The 20,595-nt window shown below is 43.4% G+C and overlaps 1 protein-coding gene across 2 annotated transcripts in view; it reads right to left on the bottom strand.

The window, feature by feature from the left end:
• The window catches only part of GRTP1 (growth hormone regulated TBC protein 1), a 77,281-nt gene extending 57,132 nt beyond the window's left edge, over positions 1-20,149 (bottom strand). Inside the window, exons 1-5 of one of the 2 annotated variants that reach the window (XM_040425182.1) lie at positions 19,968-20,149; positions 17,788-17,861; positions 10,142-10,293; positions 1,185-1,346; positions 98-222 (exon numbers count right to left, since the gene is read on the bottom strand). In XM_040425182.1, coding sequence (XP_040281116.1) covers positions 98-222; positions 1,185-1,346; positions 10,142-10,293; positions 17,788-17,828 — 480 coding nt within the window. In that variant the 5' untranslated portion in view covers positions 17,829-17,861; positions 19,968-20,149. The remainder of the gene's footprint in view (positions 1-97; positions 223-1,184; positions 1,347-10,141; positions 10,294-17,787; positions 17,862-19,967) is intronic. The other variant, XM_040425181.1, reaches the window with a different exon arrangement.
• Positions 20,150-20,595: the final 446 nt, after the last annotated feature.

The following is a 20,595-nucleotide window of genomic DNA, read 5'->3' as shown; positions in this document are numbered from 1 at the left end:
AGAAGATTTTAGCGCTAGTGTGAAACTAGCTTAACTAGGTGCATGAATGGAATCCCTGGAAATAAAATGTCCATTGTGCCACAGAGTCCAGACCTACCTGGCAATAGCCCACGCTTTTATTATGTTGACCGTAAGCCACTAAAACATTGTGTAAAGTCTGCTGTAAACATGGACTTGCATTTTTACGGAACTTCACATTGTCAGGAAAAGTTCTGTTCAGATCTGAAAAAAAAAAAAAAAAAAAAAAGATATAAAACCCATAAATCAGTGAATATTATGGTACCAACTAGAGATGAGCGAATTTCCGCTTATGAAATTCGTTCACACTTTGTTTGGTGGTAAAAGGTGAATTGCATTATGGATTCTGTTACCACGGACCATAACGTAATTCTATGACGGAATGCCTTTAGAGGCATTCAGTTATGCATTCTGTCATAATAGAAGTCTATGGGCTGCAAAACGGATCCGTCCCGTTTCTGTTATGCAGGAGAGGACTCTATGCTGGCCAAAGACTTCTATTATGACGGAATGCCTCTTATAGGCTTCCGTAGTGCATGCAGTCATAGAATTCAGTTATGGTCCGTGGTAGCGGAATCCATAACGGGATTCTCCGATAACCCAAACCTGTATGCCGAACTTGAAAACACAAGTTCGCTCAACACTATGGTCTATGGTTGCATGCAAGGCCTCGTCCACACTTTTTTTCACTGACGTATGCTGTCTGCATTTTCCACAGACAGCACACGTACCCATTTATTTTAATTTGGCTGTTCACATATTGGTATTTTTTTTTTACTGACCGGAGACATACACTACTTTGGTCCGTGATGCAGACCAAACATGCCCACTGAAGTCTATGGGTCCATGAAAAATCACAGACACAACATGGATGACATCCGAGATGCACCTGTGTTGCGTCCGTTTTTCACCGATGATAGGAGATGCTTTGGAAATTAATTAGCTGCTGAGCAGCATCCGTGGATTACGGATGACACACGGAGGGTAAAAAACAGACGAAACACAAATCAAATAAGGACACTTTTTTTGCGTACGTAATACTGACATAAATGTGAATGAGGCCTAACTTGTGGTTAAAAATGCAGGAATGTTTGTGAGTTTAATACTATAGGTCAGTGTTGTACATAATCATGACAATATAAAAGACACAAACATTAGAAAGTTACCTGTGACAACTGCATCCACAAGCTTTGGATTTTTCTGTCCTTCCACTAATACACTGAGATAATATCCTGGTTTTGACTCCATCTGGGCCTGGGCTCCACTCACCATCATCCACACATGGGGGCGATGTTCATTAGGAATGCCCTTTCTAATATATCTCTTCACTAAAACAATAAGACAGAGCAATGAGGGGCTACAAGAGTATTAACCATTCTCTAATTTATGGCACCTAAAGGTGAGACAGTGGGTGTATCTGCTGGCAGCGAGGTCTGCCTCTGGCTGCTTACACCTCAGTGTGATCAGAAAGGATCTCTCCGATGAGCCCACTCAGCCAATGAGGTGCATCGGAAGGTTTATACAGTGCCTTGAAAAAGCATTCATACACCTCAAACTTTAAGGGCTCTTTCACACGAGCGGATTTCGTGCATGTCATCCGCTGCGTGAAAGACAGCCAAGCCCCGTTCTGGGCAGTAGAGACACGGAGCATTAACAGGATTGATAATGCTCCGTGCCTCTCTGATCTTTTTACTACAAAAAAATATAAAAAAATCACAGCGAGATAAAGTTGTCACCGTGATTTTGTTGTAAAAAAGGTCACAGAGAGGCAAAGAGTCTTTGTAGGACCACCTCTCGCTGCAATTACAGCTGCAAGTCTTTTGGGGTATGTCTCTACCAGTTTTGCACATCTAGAAGCTGAAATGTTTGCCCATTCTTCTTTGCAAAATAGCTCAAGCTCAGTAGATTGGATGGAGAGAGTCTGTGAACATCAATTTTCAAGTCTTGCGAAAGATTCTCAATGAGATTTAGGTCTGGACTGTGACATTCTAACACATGAATATACTTTTATCTAAATTATTCCATTGTAGCTCTGGCTGTATGTGTAGAGTTGTTGTCCTGCTGGAAGGTGAACCTCAGTCTCAAGTCTTTTGCAGCCTCTACCAGGTTTTCCTTCAGGATTGACCCGTATTTAGCTGCATCCACCTTCCCATCAACTGTGGCCAGCTTCCCTATCTCTGCTGAAGAAAAGCATCCCCACAGCATGATGCTGCCACCACCATGTTTCATGTTGGGGATGGTGTGTTCAGCGTGATGTGCAGTGTGTTTTCCACTACACATAGGGGGGAGCTTTATTAAACTGGTGTAAAGTAGAACTGGCTTAGTTGCCCATAGAAACCAATCAGATTCCACCTTTCATTTTCCAAAGGAGCTGTGAAAAATAAAAGGTTGAATCTCATTTGTTCTTATGGGCAGCTAAGTCAGTGCTACTTTATGCCAGTTTGACAAATCTCCCCCATATTGTTTTATTTAGGCCAAAAAGTTCACCGTTGGTCTCATCTGACTATAGCACCTTCTTTCACATGTTTGCTATGTCCCCTACATGGCTTGTGGCAAACTGGACTTTTTATGGTTTGCTTTCAAAAAAAGGCTTTCTTCTTGCCACTCTTCTATAAAGGCCAGATTTGTGGAATGCATAATTAACCACTTCAGCCCCCCTAGCTTAAACACCCTTAATGACCAGGCCACTTTTTACACTTCTGACCTACACTACTTTGACCGTTTATTGCTCGGTCATGCAACTTACCACCCAAATGAATTTTACCTCCTTTTCTTCTCACTAATAGAGCTTTCATTTGGTGGTATTTCATTGCTGCTGACATTTTTACTTCTTTTGTTATTAATCGAAATTTAACGATTTTTTTGCAAAGAAATGACATTTTTCACTTTCAGTTGTAAAATTTTGCAAAAAAAACCAGACATCCATATATAAATTTTTCTAATGTCTTTGATAAAAAAAAAAAAATGGTTTGGGTAAAAGTTATAGCGTTTACAAACTATGGTACAAAAATGTGAATTTCCGCTTTTTGAAGCAGCTCTGACTTTCTGAGCACCTGTCATGTTTCCTGAGGTTCTACAATGCCCAGACAGTAGAAAACCCCCACAAATGACCCCATTTCGGAAAGTAGACACCCTAAGGTATTCGCTGATGGGCATAGTGAGTTCATAGAACTTTTTATTTTTTGTCACAAGTTAGCGGAAAATTATGATTTTTTTCTTTTCTTTTTTTTTTCCTTACAAAGTCTCATATTCCACTAACTTGTGACAAAAAATAAAAACTTCCATGAACTCACTATGCCCATCACAAAATACCTGGGGGTGTCTTCTTTCCAAAATGGGGTCACTTGTGGGGTAGTTATACTGCCCTGGCATTTTAGGGCCCCAAATGCGTGCGAAGTAGTTTGAAATCAAAATCTGTAAAAAATGGCCGGTGAAATCCGAAAGGTGCTCTTTGGAATGTGGGCCCCTTTGCCCACCTAGGCTGCAAAAAAGTGTCACACATGTGGTATTGCCGTACTCAGGAGAAGTTGGGCAATGTGTTTTGGGGTGTCATTTTACATATACCCATGCTGGGTGAGATAAATATCTCGTTCAAATGCCAACTTTGTATAAAAAAAATAGGAAAAGTTGTCTTTTGCCAAGATATTTCTCTCACCCAGCATGGGTATATGTAAAAAGACACCCCAAAACACATTGCCCAACTTCTCCTGAGTACGGTGATACCAGATGTGTGACACTTTTTTGCAGCCTAGGTGGGCAAAGGGGCCCACATTCCAAAGAGCACCTTTCAGATTTCACCGGCCATTTTTTTACAGATTTTGATTTCAAACCACTTCTCACGCATTCGGGCCCCTAAAATGCCAGGGCAGTATAACTACCCCACAAGTGACCCCATTTTGGAAAGAAGACACCCCCAGGTATTTCGTGATGGGCATAGTGAGTTCATGGAAGTTTGGATTTTTTTGTCACAAGTTAGTGGAATATGAGACTTTGTAAGAAAAAAAAAAAAAAAATCATCATCATTTTCCACTAACTTGTGACAAAAAATAAAAAATTCTAGGAACTCGCCATGCCCCTCACGGAATACCTTGGGGTGTCTTCTTTCCAAAATGGGGTCACTTGTGGGGTAGTTATACTGCCCTGGCATTTTAGGGGCCCTAATGTGTGGTAAGTAGGTAAATGACCTGTGAAATCCTAAAGGTGCTCTTTGGAATGTGGGCCCCTTTGCCCACCTAGGCTGCAAATAAGTGGCACACATGTGGTATCGCCGTATTCAGGAGAAGTTGGGCAATGTGTTTTGGGGTGTCTTTTTACATATACTCATGCTGGGTGAGAGAAATATCTCGGCAAAAGACAACTTTTCCCATTTTTTATACAAAGTTGGCATTTGACCAAAATATTTATCTCACCCAGCATGGGTATATGTAAAATGACACCCCAAAACACATTGCCCAACTTCTCCTGAGTACGGCAATACCAGATGTGTGACACTTTTTTGCAGCCTAGATGCGCAAAGGGGCCCACATTCCTTTTATGAGGGCATTTTTAGACATTTGGATCCCAGACTTCTTCTCACGCTTTAGGGCCCCTAAAATGCCAGGGCAGTATAAATACCCCACATGTGACCCCATTTTGGAAAGAAGACACCCCAAGGTATTCAATGAGGGGCATGGCGAGTTCATAGAATTTTTTTTTTTGGCACAAGTTAGCGGAAAATGTTTTTTTTTTTTTTTGCTCACAAAGTCTACCTTTCCGCTAACTTGGGACAAAAATTTCAATCTTTCATGGACTCAATATGCCCCTCACGGAATACCTGGGGGTGTCTTCTTTCCGAAATGGGGTCACATGTGGGGTATTTATACTGCCCTGGCATTCTAGGGGCCCTAAAGCGTGAGAAGAAGTCTGGAATATAAATGTCTAAAAAATTTTACGCATTTGGATTCCGTGAGGGGTATGGTGAGTTCATGTGAGATTTTATTTTTTGACACAAGTTAGTGGAATATGAGACTTTGTAAGAAAAAATTAATTTCCGCTAACTTGGGCCAAAAAAAATGTCTGAATGGAACCTTACAGGGGGGTGATCAATGACAGGGGGGTGATCAGGGAGTCTATATGGGGTGATCACCCCCCTATAAGGCTCCATTCAGATGTTCGTATGTGTTTTGCGGATCCGATCCATGTATCCGTGGATCCGTAAAAAACATACGGACATCTGAATGGAGCCTTACAGGGGGGTGATCAGGGAGTCTATATGGGGTGATCACCACCCTATAAGGCTCCATTCAGATGTTCGTATGTGTTTTGCGGATCCGATCCATGTATCCGTGGATCCGTAAAAATCATACGGACGTCTGAATGGAGCCTTACAAGGGGGTGATCAATGACAGGGGGGTGATCAGGGAGTCTATATGGGGTGATCAGGGGTTAATAAGTGACAGGGGGGGGGTGTAGTGTAGTGGTGTTCGGTGCTACATATTACTGAGCTGCCTGTGTCCTCTGGTGGTCGAGCCAAACAAAAGGGACCACCAGAGGACCAGGTAGCAGGTATATTAGACGCGGTTATCAAAACAGCGTCTAATATACCTGTTAGGGGTTAAAAAAACAAATCGCATCTCCAGCCTGCCAGCGAACGATCGCCGCTGGCAGGCTGGCGATCCACTCGCTTACCTTCCGATCCTGTGAACGCGCGCGCCTGTGTGCGCGCGTTCACAGGAAATCTCGCGTCTCGCGAGATGACACATATATGCGCGACTCTGCGCAGGGCTGCCGCCTCCGGAACGCGATCCTGCGTTAGGCGGTTAATAGATGTCCTGGGGACAGATTCTCCCACCTGAGCTGTGGATCTCTGCAGCTCCCCCAGAGTAACCATGGGCCTCTTGGCTGCTTCTCTAATTAGTGCTCTGCTTGCCTGGGCTGCGAGTTTAGGTGGACAGCCATGTCTTGGTAGGTTTGCAGTTGTGCCATACTCCTTCCATTTTCAGATGATGGCTTGAACAGTGCTCCATGAGATGTTCAGAGCTTGGGATATTTTTTTTATAACCCAACTCTGCTTTACACTTCTCCACAACTTTATCCCTGACCTATCTGTCGTGCTCCTTGGTTTTCATGATGCTGTTTGACCACTAATGTTCACTAAAAAACCTCTGGAGGCCTTCAAAAACAGCTGTAGCTCTACTGAGAATAAATCACACACAGGTGGACTCTATTTACTAATTAGGTAACTTCTGAAGGCAATTGGTCACACTGGATTTTATATAGGGGTATCAGAGTACAGGGGGACTGAATACAAATGCACGCCACACTTTCCAGATTTTTATTTATTACAATTTTTGAAAAACATTTCTCATTTTCTTTTTACACAAACTTGGTACTTTGTGTTGGTCTATCGCATAAAATACATTTAAGTTTGTGGGTGTAACATGAAAAAAGTGTTAAAGTTAAAGGGGGTATGAATACTTTTTCAAGGTACTGTATGCCATGGTTTGCATAGTATGCAGATAATCTACTGAATAGACTATGTGAATAGAAGGGATTTAACGAGATGATAGAGACCTTAATGTACTACAAACAGTACCAGTATTCCTATAAAAGATATTCTGAACTTTTTCACACGAGCGGATGCCGTGCGGGTAATCCGCCGCGTGAAAGAGGGCCAAGCTCCACTCTAGACATCAGAGACAGAGCATTATGAATTATTTTATCGTATAATCAGATTTGATTTTATATGTCACGGGTGTGTTTGTTTGAACAGGTGTCTGATGTACTGATGATCGGGCTCACCTCCCTTTTCCTCCCAATCCCTCCCCCTTATGGACGGGGGAAGGTGGAGGCTGACCCTATTTAAGATCGTTGCGGATCAGACACTTTCGATTATGACTAAGAACAGAAGTGTTCGAAACGCGTAAATCGGGGAAGAGTGGGAACAAGTGCCACTGCATTTGTATAGCTCGACAATTTGGTGAATAAAGACTGGGAACGAAAAACCTTTTAAAACTGGTGCTGGATCCTTTTCTTTTTTTACATAGAGCATTAACATGATTGATAATGCTCCGTGCCTCTCTGTGATCTTTTACTACAAAATCACAGTGAGATAAAGTAGTCACCGTGATTTTGTAGTAAAAATATCACAGAGAGGCACGGAGCATTATCAATCATGTTAACGCTCCGTGTCTCTGCTGTCCGGAACGGGGCTTGGCTGTCTTTCATGCAGCGGATTACCCGCACGGCATCCGCTCATGTGAAAGAGCCCTTAACTGGTAATGCCCAATTATCAATGCATTCATAAATTTCTAGGAAGAATAACCAAGTAACCTCATAATGTACAGTCGTGGCCAAAAGTTTTGAGAATTACATAAATATTGGAAAAGTTGCTGCTTAAGTTTTTATAATAGCAATTTGCATATACTCCAGAATGTTATGAAGAGTGATCAGATGAATTGCATAGTCCTTCTTTGCCATGAAAATGAACTTAATCCCAAAAAAAACCTTTCCACTGCATTTCATTGCTGTCATTAAAGGACCTGCTGAGATAATTTCAGTAATCGTCTTGTTAACTCAGGTGAGAATGTTGACGAGCACAAGGCTGGAGATCATTATGTCAGGCTGATTGGGTTAAAATGGCAGACTTGACATGTTAAAAGGAGGGTGATGCTTGAAATCATTGTTCTTCCATTGTAAACCAATGGCATAAAAATGGCTTCACAGGCAAGGATATTGTGGCTACTAAGATTGCACCTCAATCAACAATTTATAGGATCATCAAGAACTTCAAGGAAAGAGGTTCAAATCTTGTTAAGACGGCTTCAGGGCGTCCAAGAAAGTCCAGCAAGCGCCAGGATAGTCTCCTAAAGAGGATTCAGCTGCGGGATCGGAGTGCCACCAGTGCAGAGCTTGCTCAGGAATGGCAGCAGGCAGGTGTGAGCGCATCTGCACGCACAGTGAGGCGAAGACTTTTGGAAGATGGCCTGGTGTCAAGAAGGGCAGCAAAGAAGCCACTTCTCTCCAAAAAAAACATCACGGACAGATTGATCTCCTGCAGAAAGTATGGTGAATGGACTGCTGAGGACTGGGGCAAAGTCATATTCTATGATGAAGCCTCTTTCCGATTGTTTGGGGCATCTGGAAAAAAGCTTGTCCGGAGAAGAAAAGGTGAGCGCTACCATCAGTAAAGCATCCTGAGACCATACATGTGTGGGGTTGCTTCTCATCCAAGGGAGTGGGCTCACTCACAATTTTGCCCAAAAACACAGCCATGAATAAAGAATGATACCAAAACACCCTCCAACAGCAACTTCTTCCAACAATCCAACAACAGTTTGGTGAAGAACAATGCATTTTCCAGCACGATGGAGCACCGTGCCATAAGGCAAAAGTGATAACTAAGTGGCTCGGGGACCAAAACGTTGACATTTTGGGTCCATGGCCTGGAAACTCCCCAGATCTTAATCCCATTGAGAACTTGGTCAATCCTCAAGAGGCGGGTGGACAAACAAAAACCCACTAATTCTGACAAACTCCAAGAAGTGATTATGAAAGAATGGGTTGCTATCAGTCAGGAATTGGCCCAGAAGTTGATTGAGAGCATGCCCAGTCGAATTGCAGAGGTCCTGAAAAAGAAGGGCCAACACTGCAAATACTGACTCTTTGCATAAATGTTGTGTAATTGTCGATAAAAGCCTTTGAAACGTATGAAGTGCGTGTAATTATATTTCACTACATCACAGAAACAACTGAAACAAAGATCTAAAAGCAGTTTAGCAGCAAACTTTGTGAAAACTTATATTTTTGTCATTCTCAAAACTTTTGGCCACGACTGTAGAGTTAAAAGAAAAGATGCTCTAGAATTGTTAGATTTGTATGTGCCAAAACTGACACGTCAGAGCTGACAGATCCTTTGTAACTACCCTAGATAATTATGGCTGATGATGCTCTACAGCAGCACTTATTTGTTATTAACCTGTTTTTAGAGGGAACACTTTAGAGTGTCACTCATTAGCTACAATGGCTTCAAGGGAGCATTGCACAATTTCAGTGCATCTCTGTCAAGTATTCCTTCTCAGCTACCCTCCCTTTCTCCAGCAACTGGTGCGAAGGAACCTCACAGTTTGAGAAGCAATGCTTTTTAGACGAGTAATATTCTGGCATCAATAGTGTGCAAACCACATTCTTGCTATAGGAGACACCTATAGTATACTTTTGCAGTACACAAGACAATGAGATGAATGAAAAAGAAAATATGTTTTCGTTATACAGCCTAAAGATGCTTACGTCTTCAACAAAACTCTCAGGTAGTTGCTGAATCGCAGTGATCTGACATAGTACTAGGGTTAGGCTCAGTATAATAACTTTAATAAGATGTCCTACTAGTCATAATAATCTTCCCACTAAGTGTATAACATGATCAGAATTACGTTTGAAACATTAGCTATTCTAACATTAAACTCCCTGCAGGCACAGTCAGCAGAATCCGGGCACTATTCGCGGCAGCCTGGATTCTGTATATGGCATTCTCATAAGACTATTAACTGCTGTAAACTTCCTGGTGTCATGTACAGACTAGCTGTGGGGAAAGCGATCTCCAGCCAGTGTGGAGTGTGCAGTTTTCTTATTACAGTGAAGCTCTGTTCTGATGTGTCTTAAAGGGGTTGTCCGGGTTCAGAGCTGAACCCGGACATATCCCCATTTTCACCCAGGCAGCCCCCCTGACAAGAGCATCGGAGCATTTCATACTCCGATGCTCTCCTTTGCCCTGCGCAGGGAAAAGTCATTTTCAGGAGATTCAGTGACATACCGGGCTCTCCTTAGGGCTGCCAGGTGGAGGCTTCTGCCCAGCAGCGAGCCTGGTGACCGCACCGGCACTGATGAGTGGGCTTTAGCTCTGCCAGAGCCTGTAAAACGGCTAGGGCAGCGCTAAAGCCGGCCCATCAGAGCCGTTGACGTCACGGAATACACTGCTGGGCGGAAGCTAACATCAGGGGGGCTGCCTGGGTGAAAGTATGGGTATGTCCAGGTTCAGATCTGAACCTGGATAACCCCTTTAACTAAACCTGTATGACTGCAAAGATTGCCATCATCTAAATGATATATAATTGATTTGTTATGATGTGCAATGTCTACTTTTTACCTTTGATGCTCTTCTCTACTGCTGTGGACTTTTGCATCATTTTTGACCATTTTATGGCTCTTCTTGTAAGGACCGTCATGTATCGGGAATAAAAATCTTCATAAGAAACATAATCAAATCCGTCTGATCTTTCAAATCCATAAGCATCGACCCTGGTATGGGAACAAATGGTATTAATACAAAAGAGCAATAGAAAACTAGACTTAGAGTCCACTGCGGGAATTACGCTCCGTGTGAGAGTGTGATCCTCCGCTCTGAACTTGCAGGAGCGCACGGCGTTATCATGATTTATAATGCTGTGTGCCTCAGCTTGACCTTACTTCTACAGGATCATAGTGATATAAAACTGGCAGTATGATTCTGTATCAGTAAGGCGATGGAGAGACACATAGCATTATAAAATCATGATACTGCCGTGCCCCTGCAAGTCCAGAAAGGAGGATCGCACTCACACATGGAGCACGATTCCCACAATGGATTCACTGGTGTGAAACAGTCCTTGTTTCCGGACAAATATTCAACATTTTTCAATACTCTTGTAATTGCATGTAATTAAAAATTTAGTATAGCCACCGATTTATTCCCTGAAATCTATCCGTATAGCATAACCTGCTTTTTTTTTTCCTTTTCCTTATTTCTCCATCCACCTTACTGAGGTGGTCGCAAATGATCAGTTTAAGGGTCCATTCACACGTCCGTTTTTTCTTTCCTGATCTGTTCCGTTTTTTCAGGAACAGATCAGGACCAGATCTGGACCCATTCATTTTCAATGGGTCCTGGAAAAAATCGGACAGCACAATGTGTGCTGTCCGTTTCCGTTGTTCCGTTCCGCATGTCCGTTTAAATATAAAGCATGTCCTATTCTTTTCCTGAAAAATCGGATCCTGGTACAATACAAAGTCAATGGATCCGCAAAAAACGGATGACATACGGATGTCATTCCGTATGTCATCCGTTTTATACGGAATCCGTTCCTGGAAATTACATTTAAATTTTTTTTTTTTTTTAAAGAAATCCAAACAACTTTATTTGCTTATTGAAATTTATACATGTTTCCGTTTTTTGCGGATCCGCAAAAAACGGATGACATACGGAAACATTTTCAGGAACAACGGATCCGCAAAAAACGGACAGAAAATCGGATTATAGAAAAATACTGACGTGTGAATGTAGCCTAAATCTTCAAGTGTCGCCAGACATATCTTCTGTTAGAAGCTGTGGCAGTTACCGGGAAAGAGCTACAGTAGAAAGGACATGCCCTCTGAGCTGAGAGCTGAGAGCAATTGAAACAATGAATGGGGAAATCTCTGGACCCATTTGAGGTACACAGCTAGTTCTAGCTTTTTCAGAAAAAGATTGTCATGTACTATATGATGTCTGATTTTCAGACGTTATATAGTATATGCGTTACCCCTTTAACTAGTAGTATGCACAGTACCTATTTAGGTTTTTCCGAGGCCTTACAGCTAGGCTTTATGATCAGTGTATGTGGTTGTAATTCTGGGTTTAATTACAACACATAGCTATTCCATGTTCATGCACCCAAAGGCAATCTGTGCAGAAAGTTACTGTAAAAATAACATTTACATTGGATCTTCAGTACCAGGCCCTTATTAATGGACCTCGTAAAATTTAGGGAAAATGTTGATCTATACTGTATATGGATGATATTACAGTACAGAAAGAGGTAGAGAAACTGCAAGGCTAAAATACCATGTGCACCTACTTGTACAGTGGCACAAAAGGTCCATATTAAAAGGGAACCTGTCGGCTCTGAAACACTCCCCAAACTAAAGTAAGCAGTGAATATTGTGAGTGAAGCAAAGTCTGCTTATGTAATTATTATCTTCATATTCACTTGCGTTCCAATGCTGTGCTCCAACAAACCAAAATGTATTGAGAGTCCTCCTTATTGAGTCCTCTCCATTATGTGCATGAGCTCAGGAGTCCTCTCAATGCATTTTACTGCTGGTTTGTGGGAGTAGAGTTGGAATGCAAGTGAGTATGAAGATACAAATTACATAAACTGACTCTGCATCACTTACACTATACATATACTCTAGTTCGGGGGGGGGGTTCGGATATGACAGATTCCCTTTAAAGACTAATTAAAGGGGCGTCATATTCTCCTCTAACAGTAATACTTCCAATATAATGCAAGTCACAGCTAAGGCAGGCAGACAGACAGTATAGGCCCACAGATTTTGGGTACTATATTTGGGAATCAGGTGTGTCCATGAAGCCTTAGTCAAAGTTAGGTAGCAGCCTTCAAGGCATGTCATAGATTCTCCATTGACTAGGCCATTCCAAGTCATGTAAATGTTTCCCAATAAACCACTCCAGTGTAGCTTAAGTAGTATGCTGCTGGAAAATGAACCTCCGTCTCAGTTTAAATCTCTGGTAGACTGGAACAGGTTTTCTTGAGTTCCAGTCTGTTGGTCTTTATGAATGAACTGACAGTCAGCGACAAACTTCTAGTAGGAATAACAGAGCAACGGCACAACATAAGAACAGATGCTCCAGAATTGGTATTACTGGGAAAAATCAATCAGTAATTAAAACAGGCATGTCAGAAGAGGTGACAGGTCCTCTTTACAAGCAGGGTACAGTCCACACAGATTTTCAAACCATACAAAGATAAACTGGTCCACATAAGGTCCCACCCAGGCGAAAGAAACTGTCACAATCAAGGACAGAGAGAAAAATAAGAAACAGCACTCCAGACTTTTTTTGCAGCAAAATACAAGTGATCTACTTATGCCTTCAGAGTTTCAGGATAGTGACATTATAACGGAAACCAGCAGATAGGATTTTGACCTAATGGACCTTTTTTAGGCTGAAAATATACAAATATTATAGATACAAATATTTGTGAACCTGAAGAACCATAAGGTCTGAAACTTGGCTACTGACTACCATTTTATTGTCAGTATCATGAAACTCTGAAAAACCGGATCAAGTATCTGCAGTTTCCCATTTCTCTCTGTTCTTTGATGGGATTGGTTCTGTAGCAGCAAGGTCCAGAATCTGGAGCCGGCACCCACTTACTTACACTTGATGACAGCGTGGCTTTTTTGTAATTATAAACTGTGCCTCAAGTCTCTCTGGCCACGTATCTCTCTGATGCAGAGTACAAGCGTAGTCCCAGGCTTAGCAAGGCCAAATAATAGTCCTCTGTCTTCGAGAGGGGGAACTGCTTCCCTAATAGCATACTAGCACCATGTTCAAGCTATTTCAGTTGGAAACTTGGTTGCGAAATTTGTTGGAGGCTATCCCATGACCTAGGTGTCTCTTATAGGGTTCCCTCTTCCTGCATTGGATCAGCAGGGCAAAACAATGCTGTACTGCTACCACGGCATCCGTCCAGTCTTGGTGGTTGTGCACAGTGTAACACTTGCTTTCTGGCTGCCTTTTTGTGCCCAACCTAAGAGCACCACGCTCCAATCTGTTCCTCAGCCAGTCCTCTGTCTTGGACTGTACACGGTTCTCTCTCAACATCATCAGCAGGAGACCCAAACTCTATACAGGGGATGGTGCTTAGAAGACGGCTGTACTCATCAGGACTCCCCTGCCCCTCCACAGACTATCACCACCAGTCAGGCATACCCCATGTAGAATACCAGCACAGTAATGGTTTGGGCTCCTCTGTTTTCCAATTATGTTTTTAGCATATCCACCTTCCCCCATCCCACTGCAATCAGATCACTTCTTTTTGTTCCTATCTTGCTCTAGAACATTTTTTATGCATGAGGACCATTGTCCACTGAGACAACACCTCAGTAATAAATATCAGCACTTCGGAGCCCTGAAAGGCTGGCCTGTGTGTGGTCCTTCATCTTACTAAACCTTTCCCTAAGGCTGGGTTCAGACCTGAGCGTCTTTGATATGCGCGTTTAACGCGCGTTTTTGACGAGCGTTTTTTGCAATAGTAAACGCGCGTTTGACGCACGTTTGTGTGATTGACTGCAATGTCCTATGGCCACAAACGCGCGTCAAAACGCCCCAAAGAAGCTCAAGTACTTGTTTGAGCGTAGGGCGTTTTACAGCGCGTTTTTCAGCGCTGTAAAACGCTCAAGTGAGAACCAGGGCCATAGGGAAGCATTGGTTTTCATGTGTTGAGCGTTTTACAGCGCGTTTGAACGCGCTGTAAAACGCTCAAGTGTGAACCCAGCCTAAAGCATTACGCACTGATGAGACTAAGGACAAGAGATTTATCATCAGTCAGTTTTGGAGAATACATGGGACACATTTATCATCTCCTTTGTGCCTGAAAAGTGTCAAACTGTTTGGGACTTTCTCCATTGGCGCATCTCTAGGCTTTTACACCGCCCTTGACACTTTCCTTAAAGGGGTGTGGCAAGAGCGGGAAGGGGGTCAGAAATCTACTGAAGCCAGAAATCTGTTGTAGACTTCTGTTTAGGCGCACGGACTGCAGGAGGAGGCCCCTAATTTAGGACAAGCCGTGCACCTCGTCATAGATTAGACACATCCTCGGATTGCACATCTCTTCCTGTGTTGTAATTTGTGCAACATTTATCAAGGGGTGGAGACTGCCCATCCACCTAGCGGTCTACATCCCTTTAATACGCATGTTCTGAACGTGCTCCAGTGAGCCTTCAGGGTCAGGTGCGAATATGTATTCACTGCCTCGTCTGTCACAGCAGTGCGGGCGTGGCATAGACAGGGAGCAGAGCCTTTGGGTGCAACGGCACCACCCTTGTTGCACTTAAGGGGTAATTTGATATTATAAAAAGCCATTTTCTACAAATTGCTGGCATACCAGAAATATCATCAGACTCTGCAGACAACCACCAATATATAGTGGCTGACGTTTGATGTGATGACAGATATTCTTTAAGTCTAACACTTCTGTCACTGATGTTAATATATACACCACCCCTTTACTAGAGTTATATTGAGACAATTTTTGCAACTTTTTATAAAGCCACAGTAGATAAATCTGAGTTAAATCAGCCCAACAGGCTAAGGGTCCATTCACACGTCCGCAAAATGGGTCCCCATCCGTTCCCCATCCGCAAAAAAATAGAACATGTCCTATTCTTGTCCGCAATTGCGGACAAGAAAATGCATTTTCTATGAGAGTGCCAGCGATGTACGGTCCACAAAATGCGGAACGCACATTGCCAGTGTCCGTGTTTTGCGGATCCGCAAAACACATACGGACATGTGAATGGACCCTAACCATGCTCACTTTCCCAACCACTATAAAGACTGAAGCATCCTGTAAAAAATTATAAATTTCTCCATAATCTACAGAAAGTACTCAAAGGAAACCATGAAGTCATGTTCTAAGCCGAAAGAAAATGTAACATGCTGTGGGCTTAAAAGGATAGGGGATAACTGGCTGATCACTGGGAATCCATCCCCCAGCGATCAAGAGATCCCCCATTCCGATGGAGCAGCAGGTCGTGCAAGCTAGGGATCGACCGATATTGATTTTTTAGGGCCGATACCGATAATTTGTCAACTTTCAGGCCGATAGCCGATAATTTATACCGATATTCTGGGTATTTTTATTTTTGAGGGAAAAAAAAAAATTTCCTACACAAATCTGCTGAAAATTAATGTTTATTGTTAACGTGTATTATTATTTTATTTTTTTTGTAAATCTTTTTCATTTATACTTAATATTTTTGTGTTTTTTGTTTTTTTTTACTAACTTTTAGCCCCCTTAGGGACTAGAACCCTTGTCCCATTCACCCTGATAGATCTCTATCAGAGTGAATAGGATCTCGCACTCTCCCTGCTGCCCTGTGCTCTGTGCACACAGCAGCATGGAGCTGACTATGGCAGCCAGGGCTTCAATAGCGTCCTGGCTGCCATGGTAACCGATCGGAGCCCCAGGCTTACACTGCTGGGGCTCCGATCGGAGGAGAGGGGATCCTGTGGCCACTGCCACCAATGATTAGAACTGGGGGGGGGGGGGGGGGCGCACTGGGCCACCAATGTTTTTACTATTGGGATGGGGGGCGCACTGCGCCACCAATGACTAATACTAGGGGGCTTGAGGGGGGGGGGGCGCACTGCGCCACCAATGTTTTTACTATTGGGGTGAGGGGCGCACTGCTTGAGGGGGGGGGGGGGCGCACTGCGCCACCAATGAAGATACCTCTCTTTCATATACAGGAGGCGGGAGCTGGCTGCAGAATCACATAGCCGGCTCCCGACCTCTATGAGCGGTAGCTGCGATCCGCGGCACCTAAGAGGTTAACTACCGCGGACCGCAGCTGCCGTTCATAGAGGTCGGGAGCCGGCTATGTGATTCTGCAGCCAGCTCCCGCCTCCTGTATTTGAATTAATAAAAGACTCATCTTCATTGGTGGCGCAGCGGCCACAGCCCCTCCCCTTCTCTTGTCTTCCGTCCTGTTATTGGAGGCAGCGGCAGCAGCATCACAGGGGGAGGAGACACTGCTTCCTTCTCCCCTGTGCTGCGAAGGGAACACAGAACGTGCTGAGAGCAGCGCGTTCTGTGTTCCCAATACGTTATCGGTATATCGGCAAAATAGATGCCGATACCGATAACGTTCAAAATCCTCAATATCGGCCGATAATATCGGCCAAACCGATAATCGGTCGATCCCTAGTGCAAGCACGCCGTCGCGCCATTCATTCTCTATGGTAGCAGAGATAGCACGAATGTGAAAAACATCAAACCCTTTTGCATTAAAGTTTGATAAGAATTTAGCTATGAGTGTTTATGAACTGTCAGGAGTTCAGTGATAAGGCTACAGATCGAGCTGTCAGAGTATCCCTCTGACTGATTCACTGCACAGCAGAAAAAAAAAATAGTCTGGTGAAAGTTGTAGAACAAACACTGTCGAAAATTTTTAATAAAGAAAAAAAAATTATGGTCAGCCTAAAATGAGTAAAATGCAATGATAAAAGAAAATTGCCAGATGTACTTTTGGAAATCACACATTATAGGGATTGTCCGAGATCATTAAAAATCTCAGACAAGCCCTGCAATAAACCTTAAATTAAAAATACAATGTTATACTCACTACTTTCTCCAGCGCTTCTGCCACTGCTTATTTACACACTGCAGCGGGGACGTGTCGGTGACACCACTGTAGCCAATCACTTTCCTCAGTGTTAGACCAGGAGGATAGTGATAGGCTGTAGCAGTTACATGCCATATACCAGCATGTCCCTGCAGCAGCAGGAGGACCAGACCAACGCCGCAGAGACCAGCAGAAGATGAGTTTTTATTTTTATTTTAGGCTATTGGAAGGCTTGTCTAAGATTTGTAACTATCTTGGGCAACCCCTTTAATGATACTATCCCACCAATTCTGTGTTTTTTTTTTCCTGGACTGAGATGCTAGTTCTATACAACATTACATCCTGTAGCTACAATGCAGGTTCCCAACAATTATCTCCTGCCCGTCATTGGGAGTTACGTCAGCTCTGTGGACGAGTCCTGATACTGAACAGACGTAATGAAAGCGGCAATGACTAAATAAATACTGGCTGCACAATAACAGGTCCTGCAGGCATAAAAGGGTGTGACAAGGCCTCTCCTCATACATACGTATGAACCAGGAAACCGCCCAACCTGCCATAGCACACAGCACCCTGCTACATTTACCAGCATGCAGCTTCACCATAGGAACGTAATGGCATTACCTGGGTATCCGGTCCTTCGCAGACTCATTATTTGTGTCCATGGAGTAGAGTATTCAGGCCACAGGTCCAGATTACTAGAAGATACAAGGAGAGCTTAGTACTTGTCCGCCATGGTGATCTTTATCTAGATGCATTTATAGCACACAGTGTGGTGGCGGTGTCCATGTCTCGCAATCCATATAATGAGAAACCTGGGTAATGGTGGTCCTAATGGAAACCATATATTTTAGGAACCGTCCATTCACACACGCGTCTTCTCCGCAAAATAAACACCACCTCCAGACAGCCTCCCCATTCATTTCAAAGGAGAGCAGCACCTGCTTTCTTTTTTTTCCTCACATGGAAAAAAAAAAAAGTAAGGAAAAAAGAAGCAGCATGCCCCATCTTGGTGCGGAATCCGTGTGCAGTCTTGCATTGAAATGAATGGGAAGTAGCAAAAAAAAAAAAAAAAACGCTGTACGCGTTTTGTGTGCAGATCCATGCCTAAAAAAAATGAAAGCAGAAATAGAACCCCCCAAAAAAAGCTCATAAAACTGTGATAAAACAACATAAAAGATAAAAAGTTGCTTTTAGAATCAGTGTGGAATATCATGGTTTTTAAAATCCGTACCGAGGTGATGTACAGAGATATTTTTTCTTTGGCATTTAGATGTAGTACGCCATTCCACCACGCCGAGGACAAGTAGCACCTGAACGTCAGGCTCGCCTGTCACATCACACCGCCATACAATACATCCATGCTATATGGATTACTGATATGTTGCCCAGTCTGTTCGGGGCCCATAATGTACTTCCTATGTAAGGCCTCATGCACACAAACGTGCGGATAGGATGTGGACCCAGTCATTTCAACGGGTCCACCAAAAAATGCAGACAGCACACCGTGTTGTAGCCCCGCAAAAGAGATAGAACATGTCCTATTCTTGTCCGTTTTGCAGATAAGGAAAAGCATAGTTACAATGGGTCTGCAAAAAAAAAAAAAAAAACAACAGATGCCAAATGGACGTCATCCGTATTTTTTGGTAGATCCATGTTTTGCGGACCTCAAAGCACATACGGTCGTGTAAATGTAGCCTAAGGGCTTATACACACAAACGTATTTTCTTTCCATGTCCGTTCCATTTTTTTTGCGGACCCATTCATTTTCAATGGGTACACAAAAAACTAACAAAAAATAAAAACGGAAGTTACTCCGTGTGCATTCTGCTTCCATATGTCCATTCCGCAAAAAAATAGAACAGGTCCTATTATTGTCCGCATTACGGACAACTATAGTACTGTTCTATTAGGGACCAGCTGTTCCGTTTCGCAAAATACACACGGGTGTCATCCGTATTTTTTCCGGACCACAAAATACATACGGGTGTGTGCATGAGCCCTAAATCTGCGGTTTTCCTTATGCATTCAAATACAGAATTGGCGACAAAGCCCCATGGCGAGCTTCGTCTCACGTGTTATGGCAGAGGTATTCTATCAAGCTGTGGTACGCGCACACGGACCTGTAGACTTTGCACAGTTTCCACATTGCTTGCAGATATTGTCGCGGATTTTGCACAGCAAAGGATGAAATCTGCAAAAACTACTAATATGCAGCAGATTTCCAACATCCGCACCGAGCTGTGTAGATTCAGCTTTAAAAAAAAAAAATTGTATCTATTTAGCCGGGACTATATACACAAGAAAACCCACCCGTAATAGGCATCGTGCGCATGTACCCTAAAAGTCACTAATACGCCCCACTTGTACGAAGGGCAGCGCCAACACATGGCGACCGCTGCTCTAAGGGCGAAACACATGACACAATTACTAATACTATACAGCACAGAACAGGTTAAAGGCCAGGGTCGTCATTTGTTTGTGACAATGAGAGCAAAACACTAAATATAAGGAGTCAAATGGGAGATTATTTAACCCTTTCTGTGCAGATGAGAAGTGTACAGAAATACATATATATATCCATAGCCATAAGCGTGATGCTACTCTCAGCCACTTTAGGCTATGTCATGTCTTCTCTCCACATAGGGTTAATAAAAGTGACATAGTAGAAAGTAACACTAGCCGCCTGAGCCGAGTGCCCCAGATAAAAGCCGCAGCGGGAGCTCCGGCCGCCCCAGGATTACCAGCGGCTCCGCACCTGTCCTCACAAGTTCCCAGCCCAGCGACAACAGATAAAGTTTTACCTGACGGGAAACGCGGCGCTACCGCTGCCACACTGTCACATCCATGTCCCAGGACCCCGCACTTCTACCCCGTTCGGTTACCGCACTGTCCTCTTCACAACGCCGAGTGTCAATCATCCGTCTGGGGGCGGGTCCTGCAGTCTGGGAGAGGAGGCGGGAGAAGCTATAATAAGCGGCTGAGCTGTGGGACAGGTTGTAATGGCGATGTGTGAAGTGGTGTGTACGGGCGGCATGAAGACTGACCTTTGGACAGTGAATAGCCTACAGCCTGGTTAATTACTGCCTATCAGCAGAATATTTCTATTTTCTGGACAACTTTTCCCAAACTATTTTTTATGGACAAATTGTAAAACCATAACGAATGATAAAGATTATAAGTAATGCATGTCTACAGCTCCATATACTGAGGAGAACTTACTGTCAGCCTTTAGGCTACGTGCACACAACCGTGCCCTGTTTTGCGGTCCTCAAATTGCGGATCTGCAAAACACGGATGCCGCCCAAGTGCGTTTTGCAATTTGAGGAATGGAACAGGCGCCCATAATAGAAATGCCTATTGTCCGCAAAACAGATAAGAATAGGACATGTTCTATTTTTTGTGCGGGGCCACGGAACGGAGCAATGGATG

The sequence above is a fragment of the Bufo bufo genome, chromosome 3, assembly GCF_905171765.1.
Source record: "Bufo bufo chromosome 3, aBufBuf1.1, whole genome shotgun sequence".
Classification (NCBI taxonomy): Eukaryota; Metazoa; Chordata; class Amphibia; order Anura; family Bufonidae; genus Bufo; species Bufo bufo.
The sequence above is the reverse complement of the archived record's forward strand: the minus strand, read 5'-3'. Positions and strand labels throughout refer to the sequence as shown.